General features: G+C 64.6%; 2 protein-coding genes across 8 annotated transcripts; both read left to right on the top strand.

Annotated features, from left to right (window-relative positions):
* Positions 1–83: 83 nt before the first annotated feature.
* Positions 84–4,184, top strand: TEDC2 (tubulin epsilon and delta complex 2). 6 transcript variants are annotated; one of them, XM_045460267.1, is made up of 10 exons: positions 84–174; positions 265–363; positions 532–602; positions 706–1,111; positions 1,497–1,550; positions 2,171–2,264; positions 2,444–2,555; positions 2,644–2,745; positions 3,176–3,363; positions 3,625–4,184. In XM_045460267.1, the coding sequence occupies exons 1-10, from the start codon at positions 149–151 to the stop codon at positions 3,760–3,762; spliced, it is 1,290 nt and encodes a 429-aa protein (XP_045316223.1). In that variant the 5' UTR covers positions 84–148; the 3' UTR covers positions 3,763–4,184. The 6 variants fall into 6 exon arrangements, with proteins under 6 accessions (XP_045316223.1, XP_045316222.1, XP_045316221.1 ...); XM_045460266.1 differs by having other exon boundaries at positions 3,173–3,363; XM_045460265.1 differs by having other exon boundaries at positions 1,389–1,550.
* Positions 4,185–10,157: 5,973 nt separating this feature from the next.
* Positions 10,158–13,614, top strand: NTN3 (netrin 3). 2 transcript variants are annotated; one of them, XM_045459950.1, is made up of 6 exons: positions 10,158–11,650; positions 11,722–11,910; positions 12,001–12,150; positions 12,314–12,364; positions 12,497–12,571; positions 12,789–13,614. In XM_045459950.1, exons 1-6 carry the CDS (start codon positions 10,723–10,725, stop codon positions 13,127–13,129), a joined length of 1,734 nt encoding a protein of 577 aa, XP_045315906.1. In that variant the 5' UTR covers positions 10,158–10,722; the 3' UTR covers positions 13,130–13,614. The 2 variants fall into 2 exon arrangements, with proteins under 2 accessions (XP_045315906.1, XP_045315905.1); XM_045459949.1 differs by having other exon boundaries at positions 12,479–12,571.
* Positions 13,615–14,211: the final 597 nt, after the last annotated feature.

Genomic DNA, 14,211 nt, shown 5'->3' with positions numbered 1-14,211 from the left:
GAATGGGAATGGCTGAGCGCCCGGCGGGGGCGGGGCTTGCGCTCTGGGCTTGGGATTGGGTAGTCCGGCCGGAAGGGGGCGGTCTTCTAGCCCGGAAAGGCCCGGACTTCCTGGAGGCGGCAAATCCGGAGGAGCCGCTGTAGCCTTCATGCTGCCCGCGGACTGCTCGCGCCGGTGAGACTCGCGCGCAGGGAGGGAGCGGGGCGGGAGGGGGCGCGGCGCGAGGCCGGCCGGGGTGCTAAGCCGCCGGTGCGCCCCTCCCAGGCTGGTGGCCGAGCTGCGGGACGCCCTGGACGCCTGCGCTGAGCGACAGAGGCAGCTGGAGCGGAGCCTGCGCGTCTCCCGCCGGCTGCTGCGGACCTGGTACGCGGACCCCGAGACCGCCCGGCCAGGCCTCCCTCGGGCCCTGGGAACCCCTCTCGGAGCCCCCGGACTGGGGGACCGCCGCAAAGCCAGGCGGCCCCTTTGGGGTCCCTTGCGCCTGAACCCTGCCTCTTGGCTGTGCCACGACTGTACTGTGAAACTTCGCAGGGAACCAGCCGAGACCTCCGCTCCGCAGCCAACCCCAGCGCCAGAAACCAGTGGAGAGGCCCCGTCTCCGGGTAAACTTCCAGCACCCACCTTCTCCTGGTGCCACTCCTGCTCTGTTTTCCGGACAAGCAGTGGTGAGTGACCACTGCACGCATGGGTCTTTGGTTTTTGCAGAATCCACACCCAGCCCTCAAGACCTCAAGGAGCTGGAGCTTCTGACCCAGGCACTGGAGAAGGCTGTACGGGTGAGAAAAGGCATGTCTAAGACTGGAGAAAGACACAAGGCCCTCAGCCTGAAGTCTGGGTCCGCTGCCGCTTCTGCCACCACAGCCTCTGCCCCGTCCCGGGCCTCTGGCCAGGCTAGCTGTCGAGTCTCAGAGACAAAACCCCCCAGGGGTATCCAGCAGACTGTGGTGCCTGCTAGGGGCCTCCCTGAATGCAGGCTTCTGTCAGTGGGGGATCGCACCCGTATGGAGAGAGGATCCCGAGCCACCAAGCCTGGACCAGGCCCCAGGGACCAACAGATACCCCCATCGGCTGCTCTTCAAGCCCCAGAAGCTTTCACACTGAAGGAGAAGGGGTAGGTTTCCCAGACTCTTCCTGGAGGAACTGTTGTCTCTTCTAGATCAGACCCTGGCCAGCAGCAGGAGTCTGGGATGTGGGGTGACAGGGAGGACAGGGCATTGAGCCCGATGCGGGCCAGGGGAGCCTCCAGGGTGCCATCCCATGAGACCCATGCCCCAAAGCTGGCAGAATGCAACATCACTAGGGCCTGTCCAGTAACCTGTTCTCTCATCCATATAGCCCAGGGGCTCCAAATGGGCTCCGCTCCTGGTTCCCTCTCTTCTCTCTGCCAGGGCAGACGTGGACTGCTGGCTCCCACAGCCACTCTGGAAGCCCTGTTCGGGGCTTGAGGGGGGCAGCCCCCAGAGTGCGGCTTCTCTGAGCACTGGCTTCCCTGACAGGATCCTGCTGCGGCTACCCATGGCCTACAGGAAAGCGGCTTCCCGGAACTCCCGGTAAGGCCGAGCGTCAGCTGGGTGGGGCTGGTAGGGGAGACTAGGGAAGTGTGGACAGCGGGGAGGCCGAGGCTTCCCAGCAGCGCAGGGCCTCCTCGGTAAGACTTTTCCAGCAGGCCCCTCTGCTTTGTTGGCTGGGCGGGACACTTTCCGAGATCAGCTAGGACCGCCCTCATGACCTTAGACTCTGCGGGCTTTGGAGCTAAGAGACCCCGGGTCCCCGTTTGTCTTCTCCGTGGAGCAGAGAATGACGGTATCGGCTTCAGAGAGGTGTTGTGGGGGTTAAACGCGGCAGTGCCTTTCAAGTGTGTGCTGCGCCTGCGCCCCGAGTTCTTTACCACTGTCCCAGGGAGGCTCTGGTACCAGTCGCTGCCAGCCTCTCTCCCCTTTTTCCGTGAACTGTCTCTGGGTATTTCCGAGAGTACGTTGGCTCTGTCGTCTCTTCATGGACAGTGTCCTCTCAGTTTTCCAAGGCCTCCGGAGGTCCCTCCTGGCCTTCAGCAGAGCCAGACACCCCTAACTGGGGCCCCTCCCTGGCCCTTCCCTGCCTCCTGAGGCCCATCTGGATGGCATAACTGCATCCCTCTCTGGTTCCCGGGTGCCTGTTGTGTCCATCCCAGCCTGTGGGCCCAGCTCAGCTCTACACAGACCAGTGACTCCATGGATGCCGCTGCCACCGCCAAAACCCAGTTCCTCCAGAAAATGCAGATGACTGTATTCTTGCCGGGCTTGTGGGACCCTCCACGGTGGGGGTGGGGGGTGGTCCTGGCTCTGAGCCTGGTGAGTTTCAGGAGCCACTCCAGAAAGGGCCAGAGCCATTCTGGGGCCCTGTCCTTGGTGGGAGGGGAAGGGGGGAACCTGGCCACAGAGCAGTTTCCCTGACCCGTGTCCAGTCCAGTGGGCCCGGCTCTGGGCTCAGTGCTGCAGCGGTGGAGGCCGAGGTGGGGCTCCTGCGGACGGCCTGTTCGCTGCTGAGACGGCGAATGGAGGAAATGCTCTCGGCAGGTCAGTGGGCCCTGCTGTGTGTCTTGGGCCGGGGAGGGCTTGGGACTGGCGTGGACCTGACCTATGCTCTCCCTTGACTTTTGCATAGACCCTGCTGACTGCATGCAGGAGTACCGCTGCCTGCTTACCCTGGAGGGGCTGCAGGCCATCACGGAGCAGTGTCTCCACAGGCTGCAGGAGCTGCGTGCAGGTGAGACCCCCTCCCCACCGACACACACACCCCTCAGTATGTGCTGAAGTCTTGTCACTGGTCGAAGTCCTGGAGCCAAAAGGCAGCATTAACAGCTGCTCAGGAGCAAGGACACTCAGGGCAGGTCCTTTCTGGAGCCCCCCCCCCCCCCCGAACTGTCCCACGGGACCAGCCAGAACTGCCCCTCCCCTGACGGGTCCTGGCTCTGCAAACAGTCGGCTTATTTTCCTAGTCACTGAGGGTGGCGTGTGAGAAGCAGAGACATACCGGCCCGTGGCTTTCTTCGTGTCACTAGAGGTGATTTTTCACGGATAACGAGGCTTCGTCTAGGAGGCAAACCTTTGACTTTGCACTGCCCCCCCAGAGGCAGATGGGGAGGAGGTCCCTGGCTGCCACCCCATGAGTCCACCTCCCCCTGCCTTCACAGCAGTGGTGGGACAGCAGCTGGGGCCGTGGCCTGTGGGGAGATGCCCCGGAGCCTCACTGCCCTGCGGAGGAGGAACAGACCCTATCTGGAGCCCCCAGCTTCTTCTCTACTCCAGCACCCAGGAGTTGCAGACTCTAGAGGCCCTGAGGCTGCGGGTGGCCATGCTAGACCAGCAGATCCACCTGGAAAAGGTACTTCCGGAGTAGGGGCGTGGAGACTGGGCGACGGGGGAGCCGTGGGCTTCGGTCCATCTGAACGTGGGGCTTCTGGGCTTGTGTGCGTGCTGACACAGCATTGGCCCAGGGGCAGAGCTTTAGAAGGTGGGAGGGGCTGGAACACATGCCTGAAGCCCGCCCTGGACCCTGGAATTGCCTCACCGGTGGGCCTTCTGTGAGCCCTCCCCAGACAGGGCCCGGGCCCTCCTGAGATCTTAACTCTTCGTTACCCCTCAGGTCCTAATGGCGGAACTCCTCCCCCTGGTGGGCACACAGGGGCCACACTGGCTGGCGCTTTGCCGAGCTGTGCACAGCCTGCTTTGCGAGGGAGGGGAGCGCTTCCTCACCGTCCTTCGAGATGAACCTGCCGACTGAACCTTTCCCGTGGCCGGCTGCCACCCCCGAGCCCCGTTCCCAGGCCTCGGGACCCCGGCATGAGGGTGACCTTGTTCGGACACTGAGACTCTTGGGAGACCACTCCCTGCCCCCCACTAGTTAACAGGGACTGAGAGGATTTCCATTGCAGAGATGGTGTACCCACCCTGGTGAACCAGCTTTCCCAGGTGGGTTGAGGACAGCCCCCTGGCTCTTCCTGAGGAACCCAGGGCCCTTCTCACAGCAGCTAAAGCGAGTAGTCAGATCTCCGCTCAGCTTCGCCTTCCCCAGGCTGAGACCGGAGGCCTTTCTGGGGCTTTTTGTAGTACTTCTGTTTCTTCTCGCTTTAGATCTATAAGCCACTTGTGTGACGTTAACGCTACTTTAGCAAGTACGTATATTAAAATCACACTAAGTTGGGACTTGATGTGTGTTTTTGCTCACCGAGACGCATCAGGTGTATTCACTGAGAACACGTACTGAAGGGAGGGAAAGGCCACTGAAGGCGAGCAGGACTGGGGACTTCTGCCAGCATTGGCCCCAGCACACCTGAAACCCCTCCCTCCAATCCCCTAGACTGTACTGGGCTCATGGGAAAACACAAAAGCCACAGGCCTATATCAGAGTGGGTGGGCACCGCGTGGCATCTGTGCTCACCAACCCCACAGCTGTTGCTGTGGCCAGCGTGGGCACCCTCCCCCCTGCGTCCCCTGCTGAAGGAATCCTTGCTTTGTGGAACAAAAAACAGCTTACAGGTCAAGGTCACGACCTCTGGGTTTAAACCAGTCACAGGGTTGGGCTTACTCTTAATTGCTGCTGTGGGACTTTTAGCAAGATTCTCAAGGGCCCAGTGTTGTCCTCACTGTCATTCTGGGGTTAGTTGTTGGGAGAGGTAATTGAAGAGACGTGACCACCCGTTGACCCGTGAGCTGGATCTGGGCAGCGGGAGGCTCCTCGCCCCCTCCCCTGTCCTCGGAATGTGGGTTCCACTTGCCTTGTCACTCCCAGGGGCTGCTCCGAGGACACAGCCTTGAGGTAGTGATATGATACTTTAAACACCTGCACGGGGTACACGGCTGAGCCCGCTGAGGGCCTCCCGCGACATCAGCCTTTAAGCTCTGGTGGGCGGGTGCCGCAGCCCAGGACGCATCTTGTAGGTAAGGCCCGTTTGCTTGTTGACCCCGCCACCCCCCCGGCTGGAGTGGCCTGCCTCCTCCTTCAGTCTCTCCCTGCCCTCTGCACGTGGGGGCCAGTTTCAGGTGACCCCCGGATGCTCCCAAGGAGCCCGCGCACCCACAGCAGTGGGTATTACCGCTGGGTCGGGGGTGAGGACAGATTACACAGTGCTGGGCGCTGGTGAGGCCTGGGAGTCTGGTGTTCTTTAAGCCTTTACTGAGGGTGCCTGGGTGGGTCAGTCAGTTGAGCATCTGACTTTGGTTCAGGTCACGATCTCATCATTTGTGAGTTCAAGGCCAGTATCCGGCTCTCTGCTGTCAGCATGGAGCCGGCTTCAGAGCCTCTGCCCCCTCTGTGCACCTCCCCCGCTCATCTTCTCTGTTTCTCAAAAATAAGCATTATATTAAACAAAAACCATTACTGATCACCTGTGCAGAGCACGATCCTCAGAGCTGGGGCATTGGCCCTTTGTGTGGACAGCGATGAGCAATTAGGGAATAAAACCAGCCTCTGCCCCAGGGGGATCCAGACCCAGGAAACCCCTGGAGAAGCCTTGGTTTCCTGAGAGCCCATGAGGGGTAGTAGGTATGGGGGAAGGACCGAGTGATGTGGAAGCAGCCTCGAGATAGCTCTGGGCCGCAGCAGGAAGTCCTTCTTTTTTTTTTTTTTTTTTTTTTTTTTTTTTTTTCTTTCAACGTTTATTTATTTTTGGGACAGAGAGAGACAGAGCATGAACGGGGGAGGGGCAGAGAGAGAGGGAGACACAGAATCGGAAACAGGCTCCAGGCTCTGAGCCATCAGCCCAGAGCCCGATGCGGGGCTCGAACTCAGGGACCGCGAGATCGTGACCTGGCTGAAGTCGGACGCTTAACCGACTGCGCCACCCAGGCGCCCCAAGGAAGTCCTTCTTATAAAAGCCCCCACAGTCCCACAGGCCAGAAACCTTGAACATGGAATCCCAGGTTTTGTGGCCTGCTGGGAACCAGATGATAGACCAATGTAGGAAACCTAAACCACTCCTCATTGTACTGAGGGGCCTCTAGGGACTGGAATAGCAATGTCCACTGCCCCGGGCAGGAACAGAGAAGGGAAGCCAAGAGATAGGGAGCCTGGGGACAGCCACCCTCCTCTCCTGACCACTGTCATCACTGTCTCCAGAGCTCATGCCCAGTTACTCTGATCTTGAGGAACCCTTCATATCCAGGGTGAGTCCCACCACCACCCTGTCACTGGCCACCCGAAAATCAGTTTCCATAACCAGTGGCCTCCACCAAAATTATTTAATCCACCAGTTCACTTGGTTTATTGTGCACCTTCCCTACTGGACCTTTGCCCCATGAGGGCAGGGGTGCAGTCCACCTTGATCCCTGGCCAGGCCCAGATGGGTGCCCAAAGGTTGTGGACTCGACCCACCTATCAGGACCAGTCCTGGTGATGTCTTTGTAGAGGGCTGCCCTGCCCGCACCTGGGCAGGGAGGTGACCCCCGTAGCGTCTGGAAGGATGAGAGCAAAGGTCTGGGTAGGCGCCCCCTCTAGATTGCACCCGCCCACCCAGATTCAACGCCAAGCCAGGAGGCGGCAGCTAACTCCTCTCCTCGGCGTCCCGGTGGCGTCACCGCATCCCGGGCCAATCCGCACTGACGTGGCGGTCGAGGACGGGAGTGGGGTCTGCGCGGGCTCCCACACCCACCCTGAGCGCGGCCCCCGCGTCGGCGGCATGAGCGCACCCGAGCCCCCACCCGCGGCCCCTGCCGAGCCCCTCGCGTCCCCCGAGCCCCCCGGGGCCCTGCGAGCGCTGCTTTTGGCCACCGGCGGCGTGGGGGGCTCCTGGCCGCGCTGCGTCCTGCCGTTCGGCGTCGTGGCCCTGGTGACCGGCGCCGCTGCCACAGCCATCACCTTCTCGCTGCGCGGACCTCGCCTGGACCCGGAGCAGGGCGTGGCGCTGGCCGCGCTGGGCGCGGGCCTCGGTCTCCTGGCCGCCGCCTTCCTGTGCTGGCACGCTCGGCGGCGGCGGCGGCGGGCCGGGCGCGCGGGGCAGCGGGAGCCGGGGACGTCCTGAGCCCGCGCGGGCGGCCCCCTCCCCAGCGAAGTCACCGCGAGCCGGGCGCCTCCTCCCTCCGGACCTCGCCACGGCTGGGCGCGCGCAGCGCAGCGCGCGGGTGGCGGGTCGCGGCGGCCCCCTCCCTCGACCGTTTCTTCCTGAGCCCTTAGGAGGCCAAGGGCGTGCGGGCTACGAGACATTTCCCCGTGCTCTCCCCTCTCGCCTCTCCCCCCTCCTCCCAATGTTGCTTTTCAGTGTTCTGCTTGGCGTGCAGAGCGGGTGGCGACCACAGAGAGAGCCTGCGTGGCACGGGGGCCCTGCCGGGGATGCAGGGTGCAAGAAGGCCACGGACTTGGCGGCGGCCGCCCTCCCGGGTCGAGGCGCAGCGTGCCGTACGCCCCTCCCCCTGCTGTCTGTCCTCACTGCTGGGTTGGAAGCCCCTCTCGGCATAATAGACGCTCAATAAATGTTTGTGCCATGTGTGAACGAGTTGTGGCTTGCAAAGGTCTGGAGGGGACAGTAGGTCCTGGGCTAGGCCGGGAGTGTTAGATCAGTTGGCCTTTTAAGGGAAAGACCCCAGCCCCCTGAGGCCTGGGACATCTGGCCCCCTGGGCCCCTTCTCCCCCAGATGGGTTCCCCGCCTGCCCCAAAGCCAGCAGCTGTCACTCCGACAGGGGGGCGGGGGGACCGTCCGGTGGGGATGGGAGGACTGTAGTGGCCTGAGAGGATGCGGGGTGGGGGGGGGGGGGCAGGGAGGCGGAGCTTCTTCTAAGGTGCCAGAATGGGGCAGGACCGGCTGAGAAGGTGTGGCAGGCTGGGGACAGGTCGGCCAGCCCTCCGGAGCCATGAGCCTGCACTGGGGGCTGGGCTTAACTCTCATCAGGCCATCTGCCAGGGCCATCCTAGGGGCCAGAAGAGAATTTGTGCAGGCGGGGGGGGGGGGGGGGGGGGGGGGGGGGCATTGCAGGGAAGAGGTGGGGCTGCCTACAGCCTCCTCCCTGGGGAGCTGGTGGTACCGCCGCCCTCTGGGCCCGCAACTCCCAGCTTGCTAACAGGGATGAACACTGGCAGCAGGCTGAGCCCTGGGGGCCTTTTTCCACCCACACCAGAAACCACCAGATGTTCTGCAGCCCCTCGCCCGACTCAGGAGGAAGCTGGGCTGCAGACAAAGCCTGCACAGGCTGGCCCGGAGCTGGAGGGGAGCCTGCTCCCTGATTTCCTTTCTTCCCTCCTGCCAGGAGTCTTGAAGCGCACTCAGCCAGGGGCTCCCTGGAAGCTTGTCTCAGGCTCTGTGGAACCTGCATGTTGGGCCTGGGCACGTCTCCCCACCGTGGCCAGCTAGTCCCCCAGAAGGTTCTATTGCAGCCTCTACTCTCTTGCCAGGGCTCTGCTCATCCCAGGCTGAGTTGGACGCTGATGACCAGAAGGGATGTTGAAGGGGGTGGTTGGGAAGGTGCCAATTCCAAATGTCACTCATTCTGGAGCAGGATGTGCTGTTAGCTCCCTTATTTGTGCACCTATCTGTTGTTGAGGGGCGCGTTTTTTTATTGGGAAGTTGAGGTGAGGTACCGTGGCACCTGTTCTGTGGGGCAGAGGGGACCCGCAGACTCCCTGCTGCTGCCAAAGGTGAAGGGAGAGAGGCCAGCATCCCCTCTGGCTCAATCCTTCCCAAGTCTCCTGTGATCTCATCAGCCCCTCCACCAACCCCCCCCCCCCGCATTTGTGCTGGAGGGTGCCTGTCACTTCAGGTGCCCCATCACCCTGTCTTCATGCTACTCCCTCCTCTTCTCCTTTGGTTTCCCAGGGGAGGTCCCAGCGTCCTCCTGTCCCTCCCCTCCCGAAGAACATGAAGGTTCTGCCTCCCCCTACCCTCTCCTTGTGGGTGCTCGCAGTCTCTCTGGCCCGGCTGCAAGTGAGGCTCTGCACACACAGACACATCTGCATGGCGTCCTCGTCCTCCGCCAGCTGCAGGGCCTGGCCAGAGGTGAGCCTCCCATCTGAACCTTCAGGACTCAGACTTTCTCTCAGGTCACACATGTCCCTGTGTTCCCTGGCCCCCGTGCACGCAGCTGCCCCTTCCTGGGATGCTTGGCCCTGTCCATCAAAGACCTAACAGGGGAAGTGGTCTCTATCCAGAGCAATCCCTGGTCTCTCTTGGTCGGGTCACTGTCGGCTGCAGCTGCCCTTTCCCCACCTGGTGACCAGGCTGCCCAGCTGGGCTCCCGCTTCAGGTTCTCTACCCAGACCTGCTGGGAAGTGGGCCAGGCTCAGCGGTTCTGACGCTGAGCCGTCTGTGACCAAGCCCTCCCCATGGACCAGACTCCACTCCCTACCCTGCACAGAGATCCTCAACTGCTGACCAAGCCCCTGAACCCCAAGGAACCCTATTACCTAGTGGGCTCCCCGGCCCCTACACACAGCTCCACTTTCTCCCTGCCAGCTCTGGGGGCTGGACCCATCATGGCGAGGCAATCAGACAGAGACCCAGAGATGCTTTGGGACAAGAGTTTGGCCTGATCTGGGGGTTGGGGGTAGAGGGGGTATGCCAATTTCATCACTTAGGTAAGCTCAGGTCAGACGGGGAGGATGCATCCTTCCTGAACATAAAGCAGGAGAGACTCCAACTCCAGTCTGTAGAGGCCCTGGCTGCGTCCAATACCTAGATAGCTCATCAAACCTCCCCAATGGCTCAGCAAAGTTGAGTAACAGGCATCTGTCCAGTGAAAACACTCAGTCTCAGGTTAAGGAACCTGAACCACAGGACTAGAAGTCGGAGCAGCTTGGATTCAAAATCAGAGCTGGTCCCAAAGGTGCGGTTTTTTTCTGCTCGTGCACACCACTGCCTTGGGGACATCCCATAACCACCAGTTCTGCTTGGCTCCTCCAGCCCTGAGTGTTCCCTGTAGGGACCCAGGGGAGCATCGGGGGCACCAGCCTTCAGATCCAGAGCCCAGTCTGCCAGATGGGCCTGAGGGAGGAGGCGGCCAGACCCCCGCCCAGCACGTGGCACAGCCCCAGGAGCAGTCAGGGCCTGGATGCAGGCCGGGGACCCTGCTGGGTGGTCCCCCACGGGCTGCGTGGCTGAGCCGCCCCCTCCAGACCCCTCCCGCCAGCCGCATTCCTGGCTCCCCGGCCCCTCCCCCGGCTCGCGGGCCTCCCAGCCCCCTCCCCCGCTGGCCCCGCCAGTGTCTGAATCTGCTTCTGATTCCGGCTCTGCCGACGAGGCCCCCTCCCCTCTCCTCCCTCCTTCCCGGCCCGAGCAGCCCCGCCCCCGGCCGGGCCCAGGCTTGCGCCTACTGCGCCCCCCACCCCCTCCTGGCACAGCTCGCCCGTCGTCGCTACAGCCGGGAGGAGGCGGCGGCCGGGGCGCCCCAGGCCCCGCCCGCCCTCGGCCCTTCCTGGGAGGCCGGGAGACCTGCTCGACCCGGCCCTCTGTGGGTGAGTGCAACGGCGGGCGACGGGTGGGGCCTCCGCGGGCGGAGGCGCCGGGAGCGAGGGCGACTCCTGTCATCGCTCCAGGCCCAGCGGGAGGACGCGCCAGCATCCCCGCTGTTGCGCTTGGCCCGGGGCGTGCCCGCGGCTGCTCCCACCTCTGGGCCTCGGCTGGGGCCGCCCGGGATTGCTTGGCATTGCGGGCCAGCGGGCAGAGCCTCGGACCCGGGCTCGCTCTCCGCCCCCCACCCCCACCCCGAGGGCAGCAGCGTGGGGCCCGGCGGGCCGGCGGATCTACCGCGACTCCGGCCATGCCCGGCTGGCCCTGGGGGCTGCTGCTGACCGCGGGCACGCTTTCGACCGCGCTGAGCCTGGGGCCGCCGGCGCCCGCCGACCCCTGCCATGACGAGGGGGGCGCGCCCCGCGGCTGCGTGCCGGGCCTGGTGAACGCCGCCTTGGGCCGCGAGGTACTGGCGTCCAGCACGTGCGGGCGGCCGGCCACGCGGGCCTGTGATGCCTCCGACCCGAGGCGGGCACACCCGGCCGCCCTCCTGACCTCCGCAGGGAGCACCACAAGCCCTGTGTGCTGGCGTTCGGACTCTCTGACGCAGGCGCCCTTCAACGTGACCCTCACAGTGCCCCTGGGCAAGGCTTTTGAGCTGGTGTTCGTGAGCTTGCGCTTCTGCTCTGCGCCCCCCGCCTCGGTGGCCCTGCTCAAGTCACAGGACCATGGCCGCAGCTGGGCCCCACTGGGTTTCTTCTCCTCCCGCTGTGGCCTGGACTATGGCCGCCTGCCTGTCCCTGCCGATGGCCCACCAGGCCCAGGGCCCGAAGCTCTGTGCTTCCCGGAGCCCCAGGCCCAGCCCGATGGTGGTGGCCTTCTGGCCTTCAGCGTGCAGGACGGAAGCCCACCAGGCCTGGATCTGGACAGCAGCCCAGTGCTCCAAGACTGGGTGACTGCCACAGACATTCGAATAGTGCTCACAAGGCCTGCCGTGCTGGGGGACACCAGGGACTCCGTGGCCATGGTCCCTTACTCTTACTCGGCGACTGAGCTCCAGGTGGGCGGGCGCTGCAAGTGCAATGGGCATGCCTCAAGGTGCCTGCTGGACACCCAGGGCCACCTAATCTGCGACTGCCAGCATGGCACCGAGGGCCCCGACTGCGGCCGCTGCAAGCCCTTCTACTGCGACAGGCCGTGGCAGCGGGCCACGGCCCGGGAAGCCCACGCCTGCCTTGGTGAGGCCTTGGAGGGCGGCCTGGGGACCCTGGACTGGGCCAGCCTGCCCCTGACCCATCCCTTCCTGCAGCTTGCTCCTGCAATGGCCACGCGCGCCGCTGCCGCTTCAACATGGAGCTGTACCGACTATCCGGCCGCCGCAGTGGCGGGGTCTGCCTCAACTGCCGGCACAACACGGCCGGCCGCCACTGCCACTACTGCCGGGAGGGCTTCTATCGAGACCCTGGCCGTGCCCTGAGCGACCGCCGCGCTTGCAGGGGTGAGCCTGCCGCCGGCTGCCTGCACGTCCTCACCCTCTGGGTTCCCACCTCCCCAGATGGGCTTCTGACCGTCCCATCTCTGTCCTCAGCATGTGACTGTCACCCTGTTGGTGCTGCTGGCAAAACCTGCAACCAGACCACAGGCCAGTGTCCCTGCAAGGATGGTGTCACGGGCCTCACCTGCAATCGCTGCGCCCCCGGCTTCCAGCAGAGCCGCTCTCCCGTGGCACCCTGCGTTAGTGAGTGACCCCGCCCTGCTTCCGCCACCTCAGCCGAAACCACACCAGTTCTCCACGTCCCCCCTCCCCGCCCCCCTCTCCCCCCCCGCTGCTACCTGCTTGCCCCCAGAGCCCTACGAATCCTCCCCCTCAAATGCAGGCGGCTCTCTCACCCTGTCCGCAGAGACTCCTGTCCCTGGACCCACTGAGGACAGCAGCTCTGTGGAACCCCAGGGTGAGTGGACACAGAACAGGGGTCCAGATTGGCATGACTGTGGGGGAAGGGGGCTTGGGGTTCAAGGAGGGGGAGGAGGAAAGGGCGGGGTAAGAAAGGAGGGATCTGTGCCAGCCTCCACACCCCCTCCAGACTGCGACGTGCACTGCAAACCAGCCCGCGGCAGCTACCGCATCAGCTTGAAGAAGTTCTGCAGGAAAGACTACGGTAGGCCTCCTGCCGTCACCTTCTCACCGTGCCTTGACCCTCCCTGGGCCTCCCACTGTCGCCGGCCCCGCCCTGTCACCCCCCCCCCCCCCCCGGCCCCTCTCTGTGCCCCCCTCCCCACACCGCGGGCGCCCAGAGCTCCTCCGCGCGGCCCGCCCCCTCCCGGCTCCGCCCCGCCTGACCCCGCCCCATCTCGCCCTCCCCCCGCCCCCCTCAGCGGTGCAGGTGGCGGTGGGCGCGCGCGGCGAGGCGCGCGGCTCGTGGACGCGCTTCCCGGTGGCCGTGCTTGCAGTGTTCCGGAGCGGCGAGGAGCGCGCGAGGCGAGGGAGCAGCGCGCTGTGGGTGCCGGCGCGGGACGCGGCCTGCGGCTGCCCGCGCCTGCTGCCCGGCCGCCGCTACCTGCTGCTGGGGGGCGGGCCGGGGACCGCGGTCGGGGGCCGGGGGCCCGGGCTCAGCGCTGCCCGCGGGAGCCTCGTGCTGCCCTGGCGCGATGCGTGGACGAGGCGCCTGCGGAGACTGCAGCGGCGCGAGCGGCGGGGGCGCTGCGGGACGGCCTGAGCCCGCAGCGCGGGCGGGGCGCTGCTTCCACGTTGAGGCGCACGTTCAGCCGGTGCATCTGCCTGCAGAGGAGTCTTTGCTGGCGTCGCGCGCGTCGCCATCTGGGCCCTCGCCCCGACCCTGCCCAGCGACTCCCTAGATGCCACGCGCCCATGCCTAAGAGGGGTGTGACCGATGTAGGGACACCCCGCGCCGACACACAGGGACGTGATAGCCCCAAAGAGCTGCTTCAGGGATCCACTGGGCAGTTGTCATCCCAACGGACTCCTTGCCCGCCATCCTCGCATTATCTTCCCCCTCCTACGGGCACTGTGATGGTCCAAGAGGCTGTGAACCCCCTGTGGGGCCGAACAACATTTCGAGGCTCTGAGAACACTCTAAGGGACGCTGTGACCCCCAGCCCCCCTCCCCACACACACCCGTGATGTCGTGATCCCTCAGAGAGCATTTTCACCTTCCTAAAAAGCACTGTGACCCTCTCCCAACAGATATGAACCCCTTTGTGATGCCAGGACCCATCTAAGGTCTGAGAACACCCCCAGGGCCGCGGTGGCTCCAACCCCCACGGACTCTGATCTTCAGGGAGTGGTCTGACTCCCCAGGAGGCACTGTGGCCATCACAGACGCCTGTGGACCCCCATGGGGCTCGGTGACACTGGCTCCCCCGCCCCCTAACAGGACCCGCAGAGGGCGCTGTGACTCCTCCCCCAGCGAGGAAGGCAGCCTCTGGTCCGGGTCGGTCACGCCTGTCACCTCTGCCTGCCCTGTCTCTGCCGCTTGGACGTCCGTGTCCCTGTCCCCGCTGCGTCTCTGCCTGTATTCGGCCCCTTTCTCGGCCTGCTGTGTCCCTGTCTTGTCTCCGGCTGTCTCTCTCGGTCTCCGGGCTCCTCCGCTCAGGTCGCTCCCGGAGGACCCCCTTCTCCCCTTCTCCGCCCGCTCGGGACTAGACGTCGTGTCCACGCGGACGCGCGTTCCCAGGTCTACGCGTGACCCGGCCGGACGGCGGCTCTGGCTGGCAGCCCTCTCGGCTCCGGACGCCCCCAACCTTGCGTTTGGCAGGACCCCACATCCCCCGCCCACTC

Source organism: Leopardus geoffroyi, chromosome E3 (assembly GCF_018350155.1).
Source record: "Leopardus geoffroyi isolate Oge1 chromosome E3, O.geoffroyi_Oge1_pat1.0, whole genome shotgun sequence".
Classification (NCBI taxonomy): Eukaryota; Metazoa; Chordata; class Mammalia; order Carnivora; family Felidae; genus Leopardus; species Leopardus geoffroyi.
Note: the sequence above shows the minus strand (reverse complement) of the source record. Positions and strands in the feature narration are given on the sequence as shown.

Bases quoted from the DNA above. Each gene is read 5' to 3' on its own strand.
- TEDC2 (XM_045460262.1), top strand. From the start codon at position 149: ATGCTGCCCGCGGACTGCTCGCGCCG. The intron at 175-264 runs GTGAGACTCGCG...CGCCCCTCCCAG, and splicing joins CCCGCGGACTGCTCGCGCCG to GCTGGTGGCCGAGCTGCGGG. The intron at 3,364-3,624 runs GTACTTCCGGAG...GTTACCCCTCAG, and splicing joins AGCAGATCCACCTGGAAAAG to GTCCTAATGGCGGAACTCCT.
- NTN3 (XM_045459949.1), top strand. From the start codon at position 10,723: ATGCCCGGCTGGCCCTGGGGGCTGCTGCTGACCGCGGGCACGCTTTCG. The intron at 11,911-12,000 runs GTGAGCCTGCCG...CTCTGTCCTCAG, and splicing joins CGACCGCCGCGCTTGCAGGG to CATGTGACTGTCACCCTGTT. The intron at 12,572-12,788 runs GTAGGCCTCCTG...CGCCCCCCTCAG, and splicing joins GTTCTGCAGGAAAGACTACG to CGGTGCAGGTGGCGGTGGGC.